The 25,783-nt window shown below is 45.4% G+C and overlaps 1 protein-coding gene and 1 long non-coding RNA gene across 6 annotated transcripts in view; one reads left to right on the top strand and one right to left on the bottom strand.

The window, feature by feature from the left end:
* The window catches only part of KIF21B (kinesin family member 21B), a 768,527-nt gene extending 768,189 nt beyond the window's left edge, over window positions 1-338 (bottom strand). For 2 of the 5 annotated variants that reach the window (XM_056557611.1, XM_056557612.1), the window contains exon 1: window positions 16-338. In XM_056557611.1, coding sequence (XP_056413586.1) covers window positions 16-56 — 41 coding nt within the window. In that variant the 5' untranslated portion in view covers window positions 57-338. The remainder of the gene's footprint in view (window positions 1-15) is intronic. The other 3 variants (XM_056557613.1, XM_056557609.1, XM_056557610.1) reach the window with 3 other exon arrangements.
* LOC130356307 (uncharacterized) overlaps window positions 292-25,783 on the top strand; it is a 166,989-nt gene continuing 141,497 nt past the window's right edge. Inside the window, exon 1 of the long non-coding RNA XR_008888846.1 lies at window positions 292-407. This is a non-coding gene — a long non-coding RNA (uncharacterized LOC130356307). The remainder of the gene's footprint in view (window positions 408-25,783) is intronic.

Genomic DNA, 25,783 nt, shown 5'->3' with positions numbered 1-25,783 from the left:
GACACTGCCCCTTACCTCAGTGCCACCCTGACAGTGCAGTCTCCATGGTTGCTCATGATGCTCTTTCTGTGACCCTCAAGATGCCCCCTTCACAGAACAGGAACCCAAAAATAAGCCGGCTGCTGCCATACAGTCTCCCACATCCTCGGAGCAGAACAATAGGTAAAGCTGAGGAGAGCAGACAAGACAACACCCACAGGCCGGGAATCCGCCAAACACGGCTCGGGGGCGGGATCTTACACGGGACTTGGTGGTCCTCGGATATACAACGTAGATGAGAAAGGTTGAGACGAAGAGGTGAGGTGATGTAGGAGGGAGACTGGAGAGATGGCGGAGTGAGGGGCTTCCGAGCTGTCATGTGGAGAAGTAACGCGGGATGTGCTCTACGTGGTCACGTGGATTCGTCAGTGAGTAGAAGCAGTCCATCAGGGAATAGTAGTCCATCAGGGAATAGTAGTCCATCAGCGAATAGTAGTCCATCAGGGAATAGTAGTCCATCAGGGAATAGTAGTCCATCAGCGAATAGTAGTCCATCAGGGAATAGTAGTCCATCAGGGAATAGTAGTCCATCAGCGAATAGTAGTCCATCAGCGAATAGTAGTCCATCAGGGAATAGTAGTCCATCAGGGAATAGTAGTCCATCAGGGAATAGTAGTCCATCAGTGAATAGTAGTCCATCAGGGAATAGTAGTCCATCAGGGAATAGTAGTCCATCAGCGAATAGTAGTCCATCAGCGAATAGTAGTCCATCAGGGAATAGTAGTCCATCAGGGAATAGTAGTCCATCAGGGAATAGTAGTCCATCAGGGAATAGTAGTCCATCAGGGAATAGTAGTCCATCAGGGAATAGTAGTCCATCAGCGAATAGTAGTCCATCAGCGAATAGTAGTCCATCAGCGAATAGTAGTCCATCAGCGAATAGTAGTCCATCAGGGAATAGTAGTCCATCATCGAACAGTAGTCCATCAGGGAATAGTAGTCCATCAGGGAATAATAGTCCATCAGTGAATAGTAGTCCATCAGGGAATAGTAGTCCATCAGGGAATAGTAGTCCATCAGGGAATAGTAGTCCATCAGCGAATAGTAGTCCATCAGGGAATAGTAGTCCATCAGCGAATAGTAGTCCATCAGGGAATAGTAGTCCATCAGGGAATAGTAGTCCATCAGGGAATAGTAGTCCATCAGCGAATAGTAGTCCATCAGGGAATAGTAGTCCATCAGCGATTAGTAGTCCATCAGGGAATAGTAGTCCATCAGCGAATAGTAGTCCATCAGGGAATAGTAGTCCATCAGGGAATAGTAGTCCATCAGGGAATAGTAGTCCATCAGGGAATAGTAGTCCATCAGGGAATAGTAGTCCATCAGCAAATAGTAGTCCATCAGGGAATAGTAGTCCATCAGGGAATAGTAGTCCATCAGGGAATAGTAGTCCATCAGCGAATAGTAGTCCATCAGGGAATAGTAGTCCATCAGCGATTAGTAGTCCATCAGGGAATAGTAGTCCATCAGCGAATAGTAGTCCATCAGCGAATAGTAGTCCATCAGGGAATAGTAGTCCATCAGGGAATAGTAGTCCATCAGGGAATAGTAGTCCATCAGGGAATAGTAGTCCATCAGCGAATAGTAGTCCATCAGCGAATAGTAGTCCATCAGCGAATAGTAGTCCATCAGCGAATAGTAGTCCATCAGGGAATAGTAGTCCATCATCGAACAGTAGTCCATCAGGGAATAGTAGTCCATCAGGGAATAATAGTCCATCAGTGAATAGTAGTCCATCAGGGAATAGTAGTCCATCAGGGAATAGTAGTCCATCAGGGAATAGTAGTCCATCAGCGAATAGTAGTCCATCAGGGAATAGTAGTCCATCAGCGAATAGTAGTCCATCAGGGAATAGTAGTCCATCAGGGAATAGTAGTCCATCAGGGAATAGTAGTCCATCAGCGAATAGTAGTCCATCAGGGAATAGTAGTCCATCAGCGATTAGTAGTCCATCAGGGAATAGTAGTCCATCAGGGAATAGTAGTCCATCAGCGAATAGTAGTCCATCAGCGAATCGTAGTCCATCAGGGAATAGTAGTCCATCAGGGAATAGTAGTCCATCAGCGAATAGTAGTCCATCAGGGAATAGTAGTCCATCAGGGAATAGTAGTCCATCAGCGAATAGTAGTCCATCAGCGAATAGTAGTCCATCAGCGAATAGTAGTCCATCAGGGAATAGTAGTCCATCATCGAACAGTAGTCCATCAGGGAATAGTAGTCCATCAGGGAATAATAGTCCATCAGTGAATAGTAGTCCATCAGGGAATAGTAGTCCATCAGGGAATAGTAGTCCATCAGCGAATAGTAGTCCATCAGGGAATAGTAGTCCATCAGCGAATAGTAGTCCATCAGGGAATAGTAGTCCATCAGGGAATAGTAGTCCATCAGGGAATAGTAGTCCATCAGCGAATAGTAGTCCATCAGGGAATAGTAGTCCATCAGCGATTAGTAGTCCATCAGGGAATAGTAGTCCATCAGGGAATAGTAGTCCATCAGCGAATAGTAGTCCATCAGCGAATCGTAGTCCATCAGGGAATAGTAGTCCATCAGGGAATAGTAGTCCATCAGCGAATAGTAGTCCAACAGGGAATAGTAGTCCATCAGCGAATCGTAGTCCATCAGGGAATAGTAGTCCATCAGCGAATAGTAGTCCATCAGCGAATAGTAGTCCATCAGGGAATAGTAGTCCATCAGGGAATAGTAGTCCATCATGGAATAGTAGTCCATCATGGAATAGTAGTCCATCAGCGAATAGTAGTCCATCAGGCAATAGTAGTCCATCAGGGAATAGTAGTCCATCAGGGAATAGTAGTCCATCAGCGAATAGTAGTCCATCAGCGAATAGTAGTCCATCAGCGAATAGTAGTCCATCAGGGAATAGTAGTCCATCAGCGAATAGTAGTCCATCAGCGAATAGTAGTCCATCAGGGAATAGTAGTCCATCAGGGAATAGTAGTCCATCAGCGAATAGTAGTCCATCAGCGAATAGTAGTCCATCAGGGAATAGTAGTCCATCAGGGAATAGTAGTCCATCAGGGAATAGTAGTCCATCAGGGAATAGTAGTCCATCAGGGAATAGTAGTCCATCAGCGAATAGTAGTCCATCAGGGAATAGTAGTCCATCAGCGAATAGTAGTCCATCAGGGAATAGTAGTCCATCAGGGAATAGTAGTCCATCAGGGAATAGTAGTCCATCAGCGAATAGTAGTCCATCAGGGAATAGTAGTCCATCAGCGATTAGTAGTCCATCAGGGAATAGTAGTCCATCAGCGAATAGTAGTCCATCAGGGAATAGTAGTCCATCAGGGAATAGTAGTCCATCAGGGAATAGTAGTCCATCAGGGAATAGTAGTCCATCAGCGAATAGTAGTCCATCAGGGAATAGTAGTCCATCAGGGAATAGTAGTCCATCAGGGAATAGTAGTCCATCAGCGAATAGTAGTCCATCAGGGAATAGTAGTCCATCAGCGATTAGTAGTCCATCAGGGAATAGTAGTCCATCAGCGAATAGTAGTCCATCAGCGAATAGTAGTCCATCAGGGAATAGTAGTCCATCAGGGAATAGTAGTCCATCAGGGAATAGTAGTCCATCAGCGAATAGTAGTCCATCAGCGAATAGTAGTCCATCAGCGAATAGTAGTCCATCAGGGAATAGTAGTCCATCATCGAACAGTAGTCCATCAGGGAATAGTAGTCCATCAGGGAATAATAGTCCATCAGTGAATAGTAGTCCATCAGGGAATAGTAGTCCATCAGGGAATAGTAGTCCATCAGGGAATAGTAGTCCATCAGCGAATAGTAGTCCATCAGGGAATAGTAGTCCATCAGCGAATAGTAGTCCATCAGGGAATAGTAGTCCATCAGGGAATAGTAGTCCATCAGGGAATAGTAGTCCATCAGCGAATAGTAGTCCATCAGGGAATAGTAGTCCATCAGCGATTAGTAGTCCATCAGGGAATAGTAGTCCATCAGGGAATAGTAGTCCATCAGCGAATAGTAGTCCATCAGCGAATCGTAGTCCATCAGGGAATAGTAGTCCATCAGGGAATAGTAGTCCATCAGGGAATAGTAGTCCATCAGGGAATAGTAGTCCATCAGCGAATAGTAGTCCATCAGCGAATAGTAGTCCATCAGGGAATAGTAGTCCATCATCGAACAGTAGTCCATCAGGGAATAGTAGTCCATCAGGGAATAATAGTCCATCAGTGAATAGTAGTCCATCAGGGAATAGTAGTCCATCAGGGAATAGTAGTCCATCAGCGAATAGTAGTCCATCAGGGAATAGTAGTCCATCAGCGAATAGTAGTCCATCAGGGAATAGTAGTCCATCAGGGAATAGTAGTCCATCAGGGAATAGTAGTCCATCAGCGAATAGTAGTCCATCAGGGAATAGTAGTCCATCAGCGATTAGTAGTCCATCAGGGAATAGTAGTCCATCAGGGAATAGTAGTCCATCAGCGAATAGTAGTCCATCAGCGAATCGTAGTCCATCAGGGAATAGTAGTCCATCAGGGAATAGTAGTCCATCAGCGAATAGTAGTCCAACAGGGAATAGTAGTCCATCAGCGAATCGTAATCCATCAGGGAATAGTAGTCCATCAGCGAATAGTAGTCCATCAGCGAATAGTAGTCCATCAGGGAATAGTAGTCCATCAGGGAATAGTAGTCCATCATGGAATAGTAGTCCATCATGGAATAGTAGTCCATCAGCGAATAGTAGTCCATCAGGCAATAGTAGTCCATCAGGGAATAGTAGTCCATCAGGGAATAGTAGTCCATCAGCGAATAGTAGTCCATCAGCGAATAGTAGTCCATCAGCGAATAGTAGTCCATCAGGGAATAGTAGTCCATCAGCGAATAGTAGTCCATCAGCGAATAGTAGTCCATCAGGGAATAGTAGTCCATCAGGGAATAGTAGTCCATCAGGGAATAGTAGTCCATCAGCGAATAGTAGTCCATCAGGGAATAGTAGTCCATCAGGGAATATTAGTCCATCAGCGAATAGTAGTCCATCAGCGAATAGTAGTCCATCAGGGAATAGTAGTCCATCAGGGAATAGTAGTCCATCAGGGAATAGTAGTCCATCAGGGAATAGTAGTCCATCAGCGAATAGTAGTCCATCAGCGAATAGTAGTCCATCAGGGAATAGTAGTCCATCAGGGAATAGTAGTCCATCAGGGAATAGTAGTCCATCAGGGAATAGTAGTCCATCAGCGAATAGTAGTCCATCAGCGAATAGTAGTCCATCAGTGAGTAGATGTAGTCCATCAGTGAGTAGAAGCAGTCCACCAGTGAGTAGATGTAGTCCATCAGTGAGTAGATGAAGTCCATCAGTGAATAGAAGCAGTCCACCAGTGAGTAGATGTAGTCCATCAGTGAGTAGAAGCAGTCCACCAGTGAGTAGATGTAGTCCATCAGTGAGTAGATGTAGTCCATCAGTGAGTAGAAGCAGTCCACCAGTGAGTAGATGTAGTCCATCAGTGAGTAGATGTAGTCCATCAGTGAGTAGATGAAGTCCATCAGGGAATAGTAGTCCATCAGAGAATAGTAGTCCATCAGTGAGTAGATGTAGTCCATCAGTGAGTAGAAGCAGTCCACCAGTGAGTAGATGTAGTCCATCAGTGAGTAGATGTAGTCCATCAGTGAGTAGAAGCAGTCCATCAGTGAGTAGAAGCAGTCCATCAGTGAGTAGATGTAGTCCACCAGTGAGTAGATGTAGTCCACCAGTGAGTAGATGTAGTCCATCAGTGAGTAGATGTAGTCCATCAGTGAGTAGAAGCAGTCCATCAGTGAGTAGAAGCAGTCCATCAGTGAGTAGATGTAGTCCATCAGTGAGTAGATGTAGTCCACCAGTGAGTAGATGTAGTCCACCAGTGAGTAGATGTAGTCCATCAGTGAGTAGATGTAGTCCACCAGTGATTAGATGTAGTCCACCAGTGAGAAGATGTAGTCCATTAGTGAGTAGAAGCAGTCCATCAGTGAGGCTGGGTTCACACTACGTTTTTCAACTACGGTTCCCGCATATGTTTTCATTAGTGAAAACTTATGGAACGGTATTGAAAACCGTATACATAGGCAAAGCATTGCAAACCGTATGCACCCTAATGCATACGGCTGCGTACGGTTTGCTTGCAATACGTTTTTAAACAGTACTCCAAACCGTGTTCAACCACGGTTTTGACTCCAGTTTAAAAACCATATTGCAACCGCATACCTTTTTTTTTTTAACATGGACGTCAATGGAAAACGCACATGTATGCGGTTCTATACGGCAAAACCGTATGCGTTTTTTCCTTGCACATGTGCATTTGCATCCTAAAGTCCCCACCCAAGATCCCTCCCATTAAAATGTACCGAATTTTAAAAAACGTATGTTTTTTGTTTTTGTTTTATAAAAACGGACGGAACTGTATGCACTTTTAAAAACAGTATACTGTTTAACCCCTTAAGGACACATGACGTTCTCATACGTCTCCATTTCCGAGTCCTTAAGGACACATGACGTATGAGAACGTCATGTGTTTTACCGGCCCCCCGCAACCATCTGGAGCGGAGCCGGTGCCCGATGCCTGCTGAAATCGTTCAGCAGGCATCGGGGCATATCGCCCAGGGGGGTCATGATGACCCCCCATGTCGGCGATGGCCGCAGATCTGCAGCGGATTCCGGGTCAATCGGGTCTCCAGTGACCCGGAATTATTGGCTGATCGGGGCCGTCAGAGACGGCCCCGAACAGCCAGAGCCAGCAGGGGTGAGGCGGCACTGGCGCCACCTCACGATCACCCTCATTCGACCAATCAGGGCGCCTGCTTCGGGTGTCACTCCCGCAACCCGCTCCGCCCCTCTTCCGGAGGACGTGAGCGGGTGCGGGACATGCACCCCGGGTGCTGGGGACCCCGATCCCCGACGTCCCTGTTGGGATCGGGGCCCCAGGAGCAGCGGCGGCGACGACGAGGGACTGACCTGATGCGGCTAGATCGTTGGAGGCGAGTGACAGCCTCCTGCTGTTGCTTAGCAACAGCTCCCAGCATGCAAAAAGGGCATGCTGGGAGCTGTAGTTATGCAACAGCAGGAGGCAGACCACCTCAACTCCCAGCATTCCCTTATGGGCATGCTGGGACTTGTAGTTTTGCAACAGCTGGCACATTCTTTCTATGGAAAAGTGTACCTTCAGCTGTTGTATAACTACAACTCCCAGCTTGCACAATCAGCTAAAGTGCATGCTGGGAGTTGTAGTGGTGCATCTGGTGGTTGCATAACTACAACTCCCAGCATGCCCGTTGGCTGTCTGACTGCTAAGAGTTGTAGTTTTGCAACAGCTGAAGGCACACTGAGTAAAGTAGCAAACCAGTGTGTCTCCAGCTGTTGCATAACTACAATCCCCAGCATCCCCAGCCAAAGTAGTATGCCCTTCCGCTGTCCGTACATGCTGGGGGTTGTAGTTTTTGCAACAGCTGAAGGCACACTGGTTGCAAAACACTGAGTTTGTTACCAAACTCGGTGTTTTACAACCAGTGTGCCTCCAGCTGTTGCAAAACTACAACTTCCAGCATGCACTGATAGACTGTACATGCTGGGTGTTGTAGTTTTGCAACAGCTGGAGGTCCCCCCCCCCAATGTGAATGTACAGGGTACACTGACATGGGCGGGGGATTACAGTAAGTGAGAAACTACTGTGAACCCCCGCCCGTGCGACTGTAACCTTAAAACACTACACTAACACACAATAAAATAAAAAGTAAAAAACACTATGTATACACATACCCCTACACAGCCCCCCTCCCCAATAAAAATGAAAAACGTCTGGTACGCCACTGTTTCCAAAACGGAGCCTCCAGCGGTTGCAAAACTACAACTCCCAGCATGCACTGATAGACCGTACATGCTGGGAGTTGTAGTTTTGCAACAGCTGGATGTCCCCCCCCCCCCCAATGTGAACGTACAGGGTACACTCACATGGGCGGAGGATTACAGTAAGTATCCGGTTGCAAGTTTGAGCTGCGGCAAATTTTCTGCCGCAGCTCAAACTGCCAGCGAGAAACTACTGTGAACCCCCGCCCGTGCGACTGTACCCTAAAAACACTACACTAACACAAAATAAAATAAAAAGTAAAAAACACTACATATACACATACCCCTATACAACCCCCTCCCCAATAAAAATGACAAACGTCTGGTACGCCACTGTTTCCAAAACTACTCCCAGTATTGCCAGATAGCCGTTGACTGTCAAGCCATGCTGGGAGTTTTACAACAGCTGGAGGCACCCTGTTTGGGAATCACTGGCGTAGAATACCCCTATGTCCACCCCTATGCAAGTCCCTAATTTAGGCCTCAAATGCGCATGGCGCCCTCACTTTGGAGCCCTGTCGTATTTCAAGGCAACAGTTTAGGGTCACATATGGGGTATCGCCGTACTCGGGAGAAATTGTGTTACAAATTTTGGGGGGTATTTTCTGCTATTACCCTTTTTAAAAATGTAACATTTTTGGGAAACACAAGCATTTTAGGTAAAAAAAATATATATTTTTTACATATGCAAAAGTCGTGAAACACCTGTAGAGTATTAAGGTTCAAATTACCCCTTGTTACGTTCCCGAGGGGTCTAGTTTCCAAAATGGTATGCCATGTGGTTTTTTTTTTTTGCTGTCCTGGCACCATAGGGGCTTCCTAAATGCGGCATGCCCCCAGAGCAAAATTTGCTTTCAAAAAGCCAAATGTAGTGCGCCAGCAGAGCACTTTTCACCCCCATATGGGGTGTTTTCTGAATCGGGAGAAATTGGGCTTCAAATTTTGGGGGGTATTTTCTGCTATTACCCTTTTTAAAAATGTAAAATTTTTGGGAAACCAAGCATTTTAGGTAAAAAATATATATATTTTTTACATATGCAAAAGTCGTGAATCACTTGTGGGGTATTAAGGTTCACTTTACCCCTTGTTACTTTCCCTGAGGGGTCTAGTTTCCAAAATGGTATGCCATGTGTTTTTTTTTTGCAGTCCTGGCACCATAGGGGCTTCCTAAAGGTGACATGCCCCCCAAAGACCATTTGTCGCTCCTTCCCTTCTGAGCCCTCTACTGCGCCCGCTGAACAATTAACATAGACATATGAGGTATGTGCTTACTCGAGTAAAATTGGGTTTCAAATACAAGTAAAAATTTTCTCCTTTTTACCCCTTGCAAAAATTAAAAAATTGGGTCTACAAGAACATGTGAGTGTAAAAAATGAAGATTTTGAATTTTCTCCTTCACTTTTCTGCTATTCCTGTGAAACACCTAAAGGGTTAATACACTTATTGAATGTCATTTTGAATACTTTGGGGGGGTGAAGTTTTATAATGGGGTCTTTTATGGGATATTTCTAATATGAAGACCCTTCAAATCCACTTCAAAACTCAACTGGTCGCTGAAAAATAGCGAGTTTGAAAATTTTGTGAAAAATTTCAAAATTGCTGCTGAACTTTGAACTTTGAAGTAGACATATTGTATATGAAAAAAATATATATTTTGAATATCCATTTTCCTTACAAGCAGAGAGCTTCAAAGTTAGAAAAATGCAAAATTTCCATTTTGTTAATCAAATTTGGGGATTTTTCACCAAGAAAGGATGCAAGTTACCATAAAATTTTACCACTAAGTTAAAGTAGAATATGTCACGAAAAAACAATCTCGGAATCAGAATGATAACTAAAAGCATTCCAGAGTTATTAATGTTTAAAGTGACAGTGGTCAGTTTTGCAAAAAACGCTCTGGTCCTTAAGGTGTAAAATGGCCTGGTCCTTAAGGGGTTAAAAACGCATATGGTTTACTTTTTCCCATACTGTTCCATCAGTTTTTTTCCCATACGGTTTTTAATAGAAGACGTATGCGGGAACTGTAGTTGAAAAACGTAGTGTAAACCCAGCAGTGGCGTCTCCAGTATTCATATTTAGGAGCCAGTGACATGGGGGGGCCAGTGACAAAAGTGGGGGGGGGGCAATTTTAAAACGTGTGTGTGTGTGTGTATATATATATATATATATATATATATATATATATATCATAAATAAATAAATATATATATAAATGGTATAGGTCACAGCAAAAAGTATGCAGACTCCCAATTTCAAAAAGGCTGTGGTCTTTATTTAGGTCATCAGCAGTGCAACGTTTCGGCTATAGTGTAGCCTTTGTCAAGCATGCTTGACAAAGGCTACACTATAGCCGAAACGTTGCACTGCTGATGACCTAAATAAAGACCACAGCCTTTTTGAAATTGGGAGTCTGCATACTTTTTGCTGTGACCTATACCATTTGGATGTTCTGTGTCTGGACTGGTTATCTGGATGGTCACGGGCATAAGAGCAGGGACTAGTGCTGTCTTCCCTCCTTGACGTAAATATATATATATAGATATATATACACACACACATACACACACATTGTGCAGAACATGTTTAATAAAAAAAAAAAAAAAAATTTTATATAAAATCTTCATACATTTTTGTTGCGCAATGATTTTTTTTTGCCGTTTCGCCGTAGATTTTTGAGTAAAATGACTGATGTCACTACAAAGTAGAATTGGTGGGGCAAAAAATAAGCCATAATATGGATTTTTAGGTGCAAAATTGAAAGGGTTATGATTTTTAACCCCTTAAAGGAGTAGTCCAGTGGTGACTCAGTGGTTTACAACTTATCCCCTATCTTAAGGATAGGGGATAAGTTGCAGATCGCGGGGGGTCCGACCCCTGGGGCCCCCCGCGATCTCCTGTACGGAGCCCCGACAGTCCGCGGGAAGGGGGCGTGTCGACCTCCGCACGAAGCGGCGGCCGACGCGCCCCCTCAATACAACTCTATGGCAGAGCCGAAGCGCTGCCTTCGGCAATCTCCGGCTCTGCCATAGAGATGTATTGAGGGGGCGTGTCGGCCGCCGCCTCGTGCGGGGGTCGACACCCGCTATCTCGGCGGAGAGCCGGGGCCCCGTACAGAGAGATCGCGGGGGGCCCCAGCGGTTGGACCCCCCGCGATCTCAAACTTATCCCCTATCCTTAGGATAGGGGATAAGTTTTTCACCACTGGACTACCCCTTTAAGGAACTTGGGCGTATGGATACGCCCTGGCTTTCTGGTACTTAAGGACCCAGGACGTATCCATACGCCCATGGGAATTTCTGTCCCCGCCGTGCGCCGGGCGGGGACCGGACCGGGGTGCCTGCTGTTATCGATCAGCAGGCACCCCACGCAAATGCCCAGGGGGGTCATCATCCCCCCCCCCCCATGTCGGCGATCGGCGCAAATCGCAAGTGAATTCACACTTGCGATTTGCGCCGATTCGGGTCTATGGTGACCCGATGACCCGGAATAGAAGGGGGATCGCAGGTGTCCAAGACACCCACGATCCCCCTGAAGCGATAGGAGTGAGGTGGCAGGGGTGCCACCCCTCCTATCCCTGCTATTGATCATCAAGTTGCGATGACCAATAGCAGATCGGGGGAGGGGGGCTTTACTTTCGGTTTCCCCGTCCTGCTCACCCACAATAGGCGGGGCAGAACGGGGAAACGACACAGGACCGGCACCGAAGTCCACTCACCCATCGGCGACGGCAGCGGGCGACGATCGACGACGGCAGCGGGACGACGATCGACGGAAGAAAAGGACGGCGACGCAGCTCCGTAGATCCTATGGAAGCCGGTGAGTTGCTTAGCAACATCTGGAGGGCTACAGTCTGAGACCACTATAGAGTGGTCTCTAAACTGTAGCCCTCCAGATGTTGCAAAACTACAACTCCCAGCATGCCCAGAGAGCTGTTTAGGAATGCTGGGATTTGTAGTTTTGCAACAGCTGGAGAGCTACAGTTTGAAACCGCTGCACAATAATCTCTATACTGTCGCTCTCCAGATCTTGCAAAACTACAACTCCCAGCATGCCCACATAGCAGTTTGCTGTCTGAGCATGCTGGGATTTGTAGTTTTGCAACATCTGGAGGTCCACAGTTTGGAGATCACTGTGCAGTGGTCTCTATAAACTATAGCTCTCCAGCTGTTGCAAAACTGCAAATCCCAGCATGCACAAACAGCAAACAGCTGTCTCTGCATGCTGGGAGTTGTAGTTGTGTACCTCCAGCTGTTGCATAAGTACATCTCCCAGCATGCCCTTTGGCGAACAGTACATGCTGGGAGTTGTAGTTTTGCAAAAGCTGGAGGCACACTGGTTGGAAAATACTGAGTTAGGTAACTGAAGGTTTTCCAACCAGTGTGCCTCCAGCTGTTGCAAAGGTACAACTCCCAGCATGCACGGTCAGTCAGTACATGCTGGGAGTTGTAGTTTTGAAACAGCTGGAGGTTTGCCCCCCCCCCCCCCCCATGTGACCGTACAGGATACATTCACAAAGGCAGATTAACAGTTAGTTTTCTGCTTCAAGTTTGGGCTGTGGCAAATTTTTTGCCGCAGCACAAACTCCTAGCGGTAAAGTCACTGTAAACGCCCGCCAGTGTGAACGTACCCTAAAAACACTACACTAACACAAAATAAAGAGTAAAACACTACATATACACTGTCCCCCTCCCAATAAAAATGAAAAACGTATCGTACGGCAGTGTTTCCAAAACGGAGCCTCCAGCTGTTGCAAATCACCAACTCCCAGCATTTCCGGAGCCACTGACTGTCCAGGCATGCTGGGAGTTTAGCAACAGCTGGAGGCACCCTGTTTGGGAATCACCCCTATTCAATCCCCAGGAAGTCCTCAAATGCGCATGGCGCTCTCTCTCTCTTCAGAGCCCTGTCGTATTTCAAGGAAACAGTTTATGGTCACATATGGGGTATTTCCGAACTCGGGAGAAATTGCACTACAAATTTGGGGGGCTTTTTTTCCTTTTACCCCTTATGAAAAGGAAAAGTTGGGGTCTACACCAGCCTGTTAGTATAAATTATTATTTTTTTTTTTTAAACTAACATGCTGGTTTTGCCCCATACTTTTTATTTTGACAAGCGGTAAAAGCAAAAAAAGACCCCCAAAATTTGTAACACAATTTCTCCTGAGTACGGAAATACCCCAAATGTGGGCGTAAAATTTTCTGCGGACGCACAACAAGGCTCAGGAGTGAGAGCACACTATGTACATCTGAGGCCTAAATTGGTGATTTGCACAGCAGTGGCTGATTTTACAGCGGTTCTGCCATAAACACAAAAAAATAAATACCCACATGTGACCCCATTTTGGAAACTACACCCCTCACGGAACGTAACAAGGGGTATAGGGAGCATTTATGCCCCACAGGTGTTTGACAAAATAGTTGGATGGGAAAATGAGAAAAATAATTTTTTTCGCTAAAATGCTGGTGTTACCCTAAATTTTTCATTTTCTCAAGGGAAAATAGGAAAAAAAGCCCCCCAAAATTTGTAACCCCATTTCTTCTGAGTATGAACATACCCCATATGTGGATGTAAAGTGCTCTGCGGGTGTACTACAATGCTCAGAAGAGAAGGAGCGCCATTGGGATTTTGAAGAGAAAATTTGTCCGGAATTGAAGTGTTTGTGTTTACAAAGCCCCCATAGTGCCAGAACAATGGACCCCCCCACATGTGACCCCATTTTGGAAACTACACCCCTCATGTAATGTAATAAGGGGTACAGTGAGCATTTACGCACCACAGGTGTCTGACAGATTTTTGGAACAGTGATCCGTGGAAATGAAAAATTAAATTTTTCATTTGCACAGCCCACTGTTCCAAAGATCTTTCAAACGCCAGTGGGGTGTAAATACTCACTGCACCCCTTATTAAATTCTGCGAGGGGTGTAGTTTCCAAAATGGGGTCACATGTGGGGGGGTCGACTGTTCTGGCACCACAGGGGGCTTTGTAAACGCACATGGCCCCCGACTTCCATTCCAAACAAATTCTCTTTCAAAAAGCTCAATGGCGCTCCTCCTCTTCTGAGCATTGTAGTGCGCCAGCAGAGCCCTTGACGTCCACACATGGGGTATTTCCATACTCAGAAGAGATGGGGTTACAAATTTTGGTGGTCATTTTCTCCTATTACCCCTTGTAAAAATGTATAATTTGGGGAAAAGACAGCATTTTAGTGAAAAAATAATTTTTTTCATTTACACATCCAACTTTCACAAAAAGTCGTGAAATACCTGTGAGGTGTTAAGGCTCACTGTACCCCTTGTTACGTTCCTTGAGGGGTGTAATTTCCAAAATAGTATGCCACGTGTTTTTTTTTTTTGCTGTTCTGGCACCCTAGGTGCTTCCTAAATGCGACATGCCCCTCAAACACCATTTCAGCAAAATTTGCTTTCCAAAAGCTAAATGTGACTCCTTCTCTTCTGAGCATTGTAGTTCGCTCGCAGAGCATTTTACGTCCTAACATGGGGTATTTATATACTCAGGAGAGATGGGGTTACAAATTTTGGGGGGGCATTTCCTCCCATTACCCTTTGTAAAAAGGATAAATTTGGTGAAAAAACTGCACTTTAGTGTCATTTACACATCCGACTTTAACGAAAAGTAATCAAACACCTGTGGGGTGTTAAGGCACACTGGACCCCTTGTTACGTGCCTTGAGGGGTGTAGTTTCCAAAATGGTATGCCATGTGGGGGTTTTCTGCTGTTCTAGCACCATAGGGGCTTCCTAAATGTGACATGCCCCCCAAAAACCATTTCAGCAAAATTCACTCTCTAAAATCCCATTGTCGCTCCTTCCCTTCTAAGCCCTCTACTGCGCCCGCCGAACACTTGACATCCACATATGAGGTATTTCCTTACTCTAGAGAAATTGGGTTACAAATTTTGGGGGGATTTTTCATCTATTACCCCTTGTAAAAATTCAAAAACTGGATCTACAAGAACATGCGAGTGTAAAAATTGAAGATTTTGAATTTTCTCCTTCACTTTGCTGCTATTCCTGTGAAACACCTAAAGGGCTAACAAACTTTCTGAATGTCATTTTGAATACTTTGAGGGGTGCAGTTTTTATAATGGGGTCATTTGTGGGGTATTTTTAATAAGAAGGCCCTTCAAATCCACTTCAAAATTCAAGTGGTCTCTGAAAAATTCCGATTTTGAAAATTTTGTGAAAAATTGGAAAATTGCTGCTGAAGTTTGAAGCCCTCTGGTGTCTTCCAAAAGTAAAAACATGTCAACTTTATGATGCAAACATAAAGTAGACATATTGTATATGTGAATCAATATATAATTTATTTGGAATATCCATTTTCCTTATAAGCAGAGAGCTTCAAAGTTAAAAAAATGCAAAATTTTCAATTTTTTCATCAAATTTTGGAATTTTTCACCAAGAAATTATTCAAGTATCGACAAAATGTTACCACTAACATAAACTATAATATGTTACGAAAAAACAATCTCGGAATCAGAATGAAAGGTAAAAGCATCTCAGAGTTAATAATGCTTAAAGTGAGAGTGGTCAGATGTTAAAAAAATGGCCAGGTCCTTAAGGTATATTTGGGCTGGGTCTTAACCCCTTAAGGACCGAGCCCTTTTTCACCTTAAGGACCAGAGCATTTTTTGCAATTCTGACCACTGTCACTTTAAACATTAATAACTCTGGAATGCTTTTAGTTATCATTCTGATTCCGAGACTGTTTTTTCGTGACATATTCTACTTTAACTTAGTGGTAAAATTTTATGGTAACTTGCATCCTTTCTTGGTGAAAAATCCCCAAATTTGATGAAAAAAATGAAAATTTTGCATTTTTCTAACTTTGAAGCTCTCTGCTTGTAAGGAAAATGGATATTCAAAATAAAAAAATTTGGGGTTCACATATACAATATGTCCACTTTATGTTTGCATCATAAAATTTATGAGTTTTTACTTTTGGAAGACACCAGAGGGCTTCAAAGTTCAGCAGCAATTTTCCAATTTTTCACAAAATTTTCAAACTCGCTATTTTTCAGGGACCAGTTCAGGTTTGAAGTGGATTTGAAGGGTCTTCATATTAGAAATACCCCATAAAAGACCCCATTATAAAAACTACACCCCCCAAAGTATTCAAAATGACATTCAGTAAGTGTATTAACCCTTTAGGTGTTTCACAGGAATAGCAGCAAAGTGAAGGAGAAAATTCTAAATCTTCATTTTTTACATTCGCATGTTCTTGTAGACCCAATTTTTTAATTTTTGCAAGGGGTAAAAAGGAGAAAATTTTTACTTGTATTTGAAACCTAATTTCTCTCGAGTAAGGACATACCTCATATGTCTATGTTAATTGTTCAGTGGGCGCAGTAGAGGGCTCAGAAGGGAAGGAGCGACAAATGGTTTTTGGGGGGCATGTCACCTTTAGGAAGCCCCTATGGTGCCAGGACAGCAAAAAAAAAAACATGGCATACCATTTTGGAAACTAGACCCCTCAGGGAACGTAACAAGGGGTAAAGTGAACCTTAATACCCTACAGGTGATTCACGACTTTTGCATATGTAAAAAAAAAATTATTTTTTTACCTAAAATGCTTGGTTTCCCAAAAATTTTACATTTTTAAAAAGGGTAATAGCAGAAAACACCCCCAAAATTTGAATCCCAATTTCTCCCGATTCAGAAAACACCCCATATGGGAGTGAAAAGTGCTCTGCTGGCGCACTACAGGTCTCAGAAGAGAAGGAGTCACATTTGGCTTTTTGAAAGCAAATTTTGCTCTGGGGGCATGCCGCATTTAGGAAGCCCCTATGGTGCCAGAACAGCAAAAAAAAAAACACATGGCATACCATTTTGGAAACTAGACCCCTCGGGGAACGTAACAAGGGTAATGTGAACCTTAATACCCTACAGGTGTTTCACGACTTTTGCATATGTGAATTTTTATTTTTTTTTACCTAAAATGCTTTGTTTCCCAAAATGTTTACATTTTTAAAAAGGGTAATAGCAGAAAACACCCCCCAAAATTTGAAGCCCAATTTCTCCCGATTCAGAAAACACCCCATATGGGGGTGAAAAGTGCCCTGCTGGCGCACTACAGGTCTCAGAAGAGAAGGAGTCACATTTGGCTTTTTGAAAGCAAATTTTGCTCTGGGGGCATGCCGCATTTAGGAAGCCCCTATGGTGCCAGGACAGCAAAAAAAAAAAACACATGGCATACCATTTTGGAAACTAAACCCCTCGGGGAACGTAACAAGGGGTTAAGTGAACCTTTATACCCCACAGGTGTTTCATGACTTTTGTATATGTAAAAAAAAAATTTTTTTTTAACCTAAAATGCTTGTTTTCCCAAAAATTTTACATTTTTAAAAAGGGTAATAGCAGAAAATACCCCCCAAAATTTGAAGCCCAATTTCTCCCGAGTACGGCGATACCCCATATGTGGCCCAAACTGTTGCCTTGAAATACGACAGGGCTCCAAAGTGGGAGCGCCATGCGCATTTGAGGCCTAAATTAGGGACTTGCATAGGGGTGGACATAGGGGTATTCTACGCCAGTGATTCCCAAACAGGGGGCCTCCAGCTGTTGTAAAACTCCCAGCATGCCTAGACAGTCAGTGGCTATCTGGCAATACTGGGAGTAGTTGTTTTGCAACAGCTGGAGGCTCCGTTCTGGAAACAGTGGCGTACCAGACGTTTGTCATTTTTATTGGGGAGGGGAGGGGGGCTGTGTAGGGGTATGTGTATATGTAGTGTTTTTTACTTTTTATTTTATTTTGTGTTAGTGTAGTGTAGTGTTTTTAGGGTACAGTCGCACGGGCGGGGGTTCACAGTAGTTTTTCGCTGGCAGTTTGAGCTGCAGCAGAAAATTTGCCGCAGCTCAAACTTGCAGCCGGATACTTACTGTAATCCTCCGCCCATGTGAGTGTACCCTGTACGTTCACATTGGGGGGGGGAAACATCCAGCTGTTGCGAAACTACAACTCCCAGCATGTACGGTCTATCAGTGCATGCTGGGAGTTGTAGTTCTGCAACCGCTGGAGGCTCCGTTTTGGAAACAGTGACGTACCAGACGTTTTTCATTTTTATTGGGGAGGAGGGCTGTGTAGGGGTATGTGTATATGTAGTGTTTTTTACTTTTTATTTTGTGTTAGTGTAGTGTAGTGTTTTTAGGGTACAGTCACACGGGCGGGGTGTTCACAGTAGTTTCTCGCTGGCAGTTTGAGCAGCGGCAGCTCAAACTTGCAGCCGGATACTTACTGTAATCCTCCACCCATGTGAGTGTACCCTGTACGTTCACATTGGGGGGGGGGGGGGGGGAGAAACATCCAGCTGTTGCAAAACTACAACTCCCAGCATGTACGGTCTATCAGTGCATGCTGGGAGTTGTAGTTTTGCAACAGCTGGAGACACACAGGTTGTGAAACACCGAGTTTGGTAACAAACTCAGTGTTTTGCAACCAGTGTGCCTTCAGCTGTTGCAAAAGCTACAACCCCCAGCATGTACGGACAGCGGAAGGGCATGCTGGATCTTGTAGTTATGCAACAGCTGGAGGCATACTACATTGGCTGGGGATTGTAGTTATGCAACAGCTGGAGACACACTGGTTTGCTACTTAACTCAGTGTGCCTTCAGCTGTTTCAAAACTACAACTCTCAGCAGTCACGACAGCCAACGGGCATGCTGGGAGTTTTAGTTATGCAACCACCAGATGCACCACTACAACTCCCAGCATGCACTTTAGCTGATTGTGCAAGCTGGGAGTTGTAGTTATACAACAGCTGAAGGTACACTTTTCCATAGAAAGAATGTGCCTCCAGCTGTTGCAGAACTACAACTCCCAGCATGCCCATAAGGGCATGCTGGGAGTTGTGGTGGTCTGCCTCCTGCTGTTGCATAACTACAGCTCCCAGCATGCCCTTTTTGCATGCTGGGATCTGTTGCTAAGCAACAGCAGGAGGCTGTCACTCACCTCCTGCTGCTGCTCCACGATGCCGCCGCACAGGTCAGTTCCTCGCCGCCGCCGTCGCTCCTGGGGCCCCGATCCCAACAGGGACGCCGGGGATCGGGGTCCCCAGCACCCGGGGTCTTCTGCCCGCACCCGTTCACGTCCTCCGGAAGAGGGGCGGAGCGGGTGCGGGAGTGACACCCGCAGCAGGCGCCCTGATTGGTCGGCCGACGAATCAGGGTGATCGTGAGGTGACACCAGTGCAACCTCACCCCTGCTGGCTCTGGCTGTTCGGGGCCGTCTCTGACGGCCCCGATCAGCCAGTAATTCCAGGTCATCGGGTCACTGGAGACCCGATTGACCCGGAATCCGCTGCAGATCGCTGGACTGAATTGTCCAGCGATCTGCGGCAATCGCCGACATGGGTGGACATAATGACCCCCCTGGGCGATATGCCGGGATGCCTGCTGAACGATTTCAGCAGGCATCCGGCCCCGGCTCCCCTCCGGCTAGCGGCGGGGGCCGGAAATGCTCAGGGCGTATCCATACGCCCTCGGTCCTTAAGGACTTGGAAACGGGGGCGTATGGATACGCCCTATGTCCTTAAGGGGTTAAGGGGTTAAAAGGTGAGGAAAAAACAAAAGTGGAAAAACGCTATGTCCTTAAGGCGTTAAAACTTTTGGACACTACCATCAACTTTGATAGCGGCATCTAAAGTGTTAATGTCGGACATCAGCCTGATTGGTGATGTCTGGCATTAGCCGAGGGTTCTAGCTAATGATTTATACAACACAGTGGGAGCAGGCACTGTGCGTACACATACGCCTTGCGTCCTTAGGGCTCATTTACACGGATGGATCCCCAGCATATTATACGCTGCGGATCCCCCGACAATGGACCCTACAGTGCTGCCTCCATCTGTGCCTGCTCAAAACAGCAATGCAGGGGGGAGAGAGGGAGGACACGGGACATCACTCACCTCACATGAAGCTGCTCTGTGTTCCGGAGGCCTGTCAGCTCTTGGGCCCGTCCTCTCCTGTGCTGGGGCGGAGCCATCATCAGGTACCGTCATCCCTGCTCTGCCTGTCTCTGCTAATGATACGCAGACCAGGAGCAGCGCAGGGATATCCCCAGCAGCTGCAGCGGGCTCTTTACCCAGCCGGTCAGTCCGCCCCTGGCCCGATACTAGTATCGGGACCAGGGGCGGATCCAGAGTGTAGTCTCGGGAGGGGCACTATTAGAGAATTTCGTTTTCGTGGACAGAAAATAAGGTATTTCTTAAAGAACTTACAATATTATTAAATGTATCCAGTATAATAATCAAATACACCAATTGCCACAGAATGGGAAAGCGCTAAAGAAGAAGTTTTTACAATTTAAAACTACAGCTCCCAGCATGACCTAAGTAGTGGTGAGGTTATGCTGGGAGTTGTTGTTTCACCCATCATCACTGCAAAACTTACAAGTGACTACAGCTCTGATGGGACAGTCAGGGCAATACACAATGATATCAGTGACTATAGGTGACATCTTCTCTATAGTCTTTCCTTATCTAATTCAGATGGTACATGCCGCCAGGTCCAGCTAAATGTTCTCACTGAAGAACTTGATGCCCAGACGGCTCCTCACTATGTCAGCGGATTCCGAACCTCTATATGTATTATTATAAAACTGCCAAACATCCTATCCTTTGAATATAATTGTGACACACTGTACCCTCCGAATATACTACAACTCACTTTACCCTTTGAATATAATACAGCCACACATTGTACCCACTGAATAATACTGACACACATTGTACCCACTGAATACTGCCACACAATGTACCCACTGAATAATACTGCCACACATTGTACCCTCTGAATATAATACTGCCACACTCTGTACCCAATGAATACTGCCACACAATGTACCCACTGAATAATACTGCCACACATTGTACCCTCTGAATATAATACTGCCACACATTGTACCCACTGAATACTGCCACACAATGTACCCATTGAATAATACTGCCACACATTGTACCCTCTGAATATAATACTGCCACACATTGTACCCACTGAATACTGTCACACAATGTACCCACTGAATAATACTGCCACACATTGTACCCTCTGAATATAATACTGCCACACTCTGTACCCACTGAATATAATACTGCCACACATTGTACCCACTGAATAATACTGCCACACATTGTACCCACTGAATATAATACTGCCACACTCTGTACCCACTGAATATAATACTGCCACACATTGTACCCACTGAATATAATACTACCACACACTGTACCCACTGAATATAATACTGCCCACACATTGTACCCAATGAATATAATACTGCCACACATTGTACCCACTGAATATAATACTGCCAACACACTGTACCCAATGAATATAATACTGTCACACATTGTACCCACTGAATAATACTGCCACACATTGTACCCACTGAATAATACTGCCACACACTGTACCCTCTGAATATAATACTGCCACACACTGTACCCCTGAATATAATACTGCCACACACTGTACTCCTGAATATAATACTGCCACACACTGTACCCCTGAATATACTACTACCACACACTTTACCTCTGAATATAATACTGCCACACACTGTACCCCTGAATATAATACTGCCACACACTGTAACCTGAGAATATAATACTACCACACACTGTAAGCTCTAAATATCCCTCTGAATACAATACCGTGATTGTGGCTAATGAAAACCGTACTACCCCAGAAATTCCTTATACTCTGTGCCCCTCATATATAGTAATAATGCCCCATCCTGTGCCTGCACATATAACTGTGACCTGTCCTGTTCCCCCTCATAATAATAATGCCCTCTGTCCTGTGCCCCTACCATATAATTCCCCCCTGTGCTGTGCCCCTCACTTATAATGCCCCTGCAATGTTCCCCTCAAATATAATTCCCCCGTCCTGCTCCCTCAGGGGGCATTTTAAGTAAGGGGCACATAACAGGGTGCATTATAAGTAAGGGGCACATAACAGGGCATTATAAGTCGAAGTACATTATATGTTAACGGCTCAAGACAGGGGGGCATTATAAGTGAGGGCCTGTAATGCCCCCTGTCATGTGCCCCTCACATTGAATGCCCTCTGTTATGTGCCCCTCACTTATAATGCCCCCCTGTCATGTGCCCCTCACATTTAATGCCCCCCTGTCATGTGCCCCTCACATTTAATGCCCCCCTGTCATGTGCCCCTCACATTTAATGCCCCTGCAATGTTCCCCTGACATATAATGCCCCCTGTCCTGCACCCTCAGGGGGCATTTTAAGTAAGGGGCACATAACAGGGGGCATAAGTGAGGGGCACATGACAGGGGGCATTAAATGTGAGGGGCACATGACAGGGGGGCATTAAATGTGAGGGGCACATGATAGGGGGGCATTATACGTGAGGAGCCCCCCTGTCAAGTGCCCCTCACTTATAATGCCCCCCTGTCTTGGGCCGCTAACATATAATTTGCTTCGACTTATAATGCCCCGTTATGTTCCCCTCACATATAATGCCCCCTGTCCTGCACCCTCAGGGGGCATTTTAAGTAAGGGGCACATTAAAGGGGGCATTATAAATAAGAGCACATGCACTCCGTGCAGGGTTCAGCACGCCCCCTTACAGCAGACTGCAGGGGCCCTGTTCAGGAGATTGTAAGGGGTCCTAGCGCTCGGATGCCCCACAATCTATAACTTATCCTCGGTCCCGGCATCTAAATAGGCTGTAAATAAATGAAAAATAGATGCTGGCAGCAGTGGGATAGATAGAAAGATAGATATGAGATAGATAGATAGATAGATAGATAGATAGATAGATGATAGATAGATAGATATGTGATAGATGGATATGAGAGATAGGAGATAGATAGATAGATAGATATGGATAGATAGATAGGAGATAGATATGAGAGAGATAGATATGAGATAGATAGATAGATATGAAATAGATAGATAGATACAGACAAAGAATAAGTCAGACAGCACTTTAGTTGATACCAAACTATTATATGGACCTGGCCTACAGGTGCACGCTACTAGGCTAGATATAGGCCAGGTCCATATAATAGTTTGGTATCAACTAAAGTGCTGGCTGACTTATTCTTTGTCTGTATTGCACATACGGGGGAGTGGCTACCTCCATGTTGGCCTTGCACCCCACCCACCTCTATCAGGTGTGTATATAAGGTGTCTTGGATGTTCCAGACCCTGCCATGCTTACTGAATTGTTCACACAGAGGCATATTCACAGTGTAGGGTCCATCCCAATGAGGCCACCTTATCGCGGTGGGACGGTCCAAGCTATTTGACCGCCGGCAGAGACAAATTTGCGAGCTAAGTGCCTCACTATTTCATAGTTTCACATTTGCATCTATTACACCATAGCTGTATATCTCTCCATGTTTTAACTGCATTTTCATGTTTCACCTATATCTTTGTGCTGGCAGTGTGCTGCTGCATTCTTCTGTTGCTAGATAGATAGATAGATAGATAGATAGATAGATAGATAGATATGAGAGATAGAAGATAGATAGATATGAGATAGATAGATATATAGATAGATGATAGATAGATAGATGAAAGATGATAGATAGATATGAGAGAGATAGATGATAGATATGAGATAGATAGATAGATATGAGAGAGATAGATGATAGATAGATATATATGAGATAGATATGAGATAGATAGATAGTTATGATATTGATGGATAGATATGAGATAGATATGATATAGATAGATAGATATGAGATAGATAGATATATAGATAGATATGATATAGATAGATATACAGCAACAGAAGAATGCAGCAGCACACTGCCAGCACAAAGATATAGATGAAAAATGAATATGCAGTTAAAACATGGAGATATATCTAGCCTAGTAGCGTGCACCTGTAGGCCAGGTCCATATAATAGTTTGGTATCAACTAAAGTGCTGGCTGACTTATTCTTTGTCTGTATTGCACATACGGGGGAGTGGCTACCTCCATGTTGGCCTTGCACCCCACCCACCTCTATCAGGTGTGTATATAAGGTGTCTTGGATGTTCCAGACCCTGCCATGCTTACTGAACTGTTCACACAGAGGCATATTCACAGTGTAGGGTCCGTCCCAATGAGGCCACCTTATCGCGGTGGGACAGTCCAAGCTATTTGACCGCCGGCGGAGACATATTTGCGAGCTAAGTGCCTCACTATTTCATAGATTCACATTTGCATCTATTACACCATAGCTGTATAGCTCTCCATGTTTAAACTGCATATTCATGTTGCACCTATATCTTTGTGCTGGCAGTGTGCTGCTGCATTCTTCTGTTGCTGTATATTTAGCCTAGTAGCATGCACCTGTAGGCCAGGTCCATATAATAGTTTGGTATCAACTAAAGTGCTGGCTGACTTATTCTTTGTCTAGATAGATAGATAGATATGATATAGATAGATAGATAGATATGAGAGATAGATAGATAGATATGATATAGATAGATAGATAGATAGATATGAGAGATAGATAGGAGATAGATAGGCAGATAGATCAGTGTTCCCCAACCAGGGTCCCTCCAGCTGTTGTAAAACTACAACTCCCAGTATGCCCACAAAGCCAAATACAAGCTGGGAGTTGTAGTTTTACTACAGTTAGAGGCCTCTGCTGGGAAACACTGATAAGAGTCCCCCTTTATCTCTCACTGTCTCCTGACCCCCCCCTCCTCCTCACCCCAAAGTTACTTACCATGAAGGGCAGAATCAGGGTGGGCAGGGGGGGTCTGGAGGCATTGGGTGGAGGTGCAGGAAACAGCCCAGCCTGCAGGAAATACAGAGGAGTGAGAGGGGGAGGAGCTTATCTCTCTTCCCAGCCCCTGCACAGTGTAATGCCTGCAGACTGAATGATGCTGAGACCGAAGTATCCTCAGTTCTGACAGGCAGCCTGCAGAGGATGGTGTCCCCGCGGTTCACACGCTGCAAATGCTGCAGGTGAGGGGACAGTGGAGCCGGGGCTGACAGCTCCCGCTCATCAATACTATAGTATCTGGAGGGGAAGCAATCTCGGGGGGGGGGGGGCAAATGCCCTGTTGCCCCCCCCCCATGGATTCGCCACTAATCGGGACAGCCCTATTTATTTTAAATTGGGGGGGGCACAGGGGGGGGGGAACGTCCTGATCTAGGGGGGCCATGGCCCCCTCTGTCCCCACCTAGCGACGCCACTGGAACCCAGCCTTAGTAGAAGCAGTCCACCAGTGAATAGATGTAGTCCACCAGTGAATAGATGTAGTCCACCAGTGAGTAGATGTAGTCCATTAGTGAGTAGATGTAGTCCATCAGTGAGTAGATGTAGTCCATTAGTGAGTAGATGTAGTCCATCAGTGAGTAGAAGCAGTCCATCAGTGAATAGATGTAGTCCACCAGTGAGTAGATGTAGTCCACCAGTGAGTAGATGTTGTCCACCAGTGAGTAGATGTAGTCCACCAGTGAGTAGATGTAGTCCACCAGTGAGTAGATGTAGTCCATCAGTGAGTAGATGTAGTCCACCAGTGAGTAGATGTAGTCCACCAGTGAGTAGATGTAGTCCACCAGTGAGTAGATGTAGTCCACCAGTGAGTAGATGTAGTCCACCAGTGAATAGATGTAGTCCACCAGTGAGTAGATGTAGTCCACCAGTGAGTAGATGTAGTCCACCAGTGAGTAGATGTAGTCCACCAGTGAATAGATGTAGTCCACCAGTGAGTGTTACGCCGAGCGCTCCGGGTCCCCGCTCCTCCCCGGAGCGCTCGCAACATCCTCGCAATCGCAGCGCCCCGGTCAGACCTGCTGACCGGGTGCGCTGCGATACCTCTTCCAGCCAGGATGCGATTCGCGATGCGGGTGGCGCCCGCTCGCGATGCGCACCCCGGCTCCCGTACCTGACTCGCTCTCTGTC

This window comes from Hyla sarda, chromosome 2 (genome assembly GCF_029499605.1).
Source record: "Hyla sarda isolate aHylSar1 chromosome 2, aHylSar1.hap1, whole genome shotgun sequence".
Lineage (NCBI taxonomy): Eukaryota > Metazoa > Chordata > Amphibia > Anura > Hylidae > Hyla > Hyla sarda.
The sequence above is the reverse complement of the archived record's forward strand: the minus strand, read 5'-3'. Positions and strand labels throughout refer to the sequence as shown.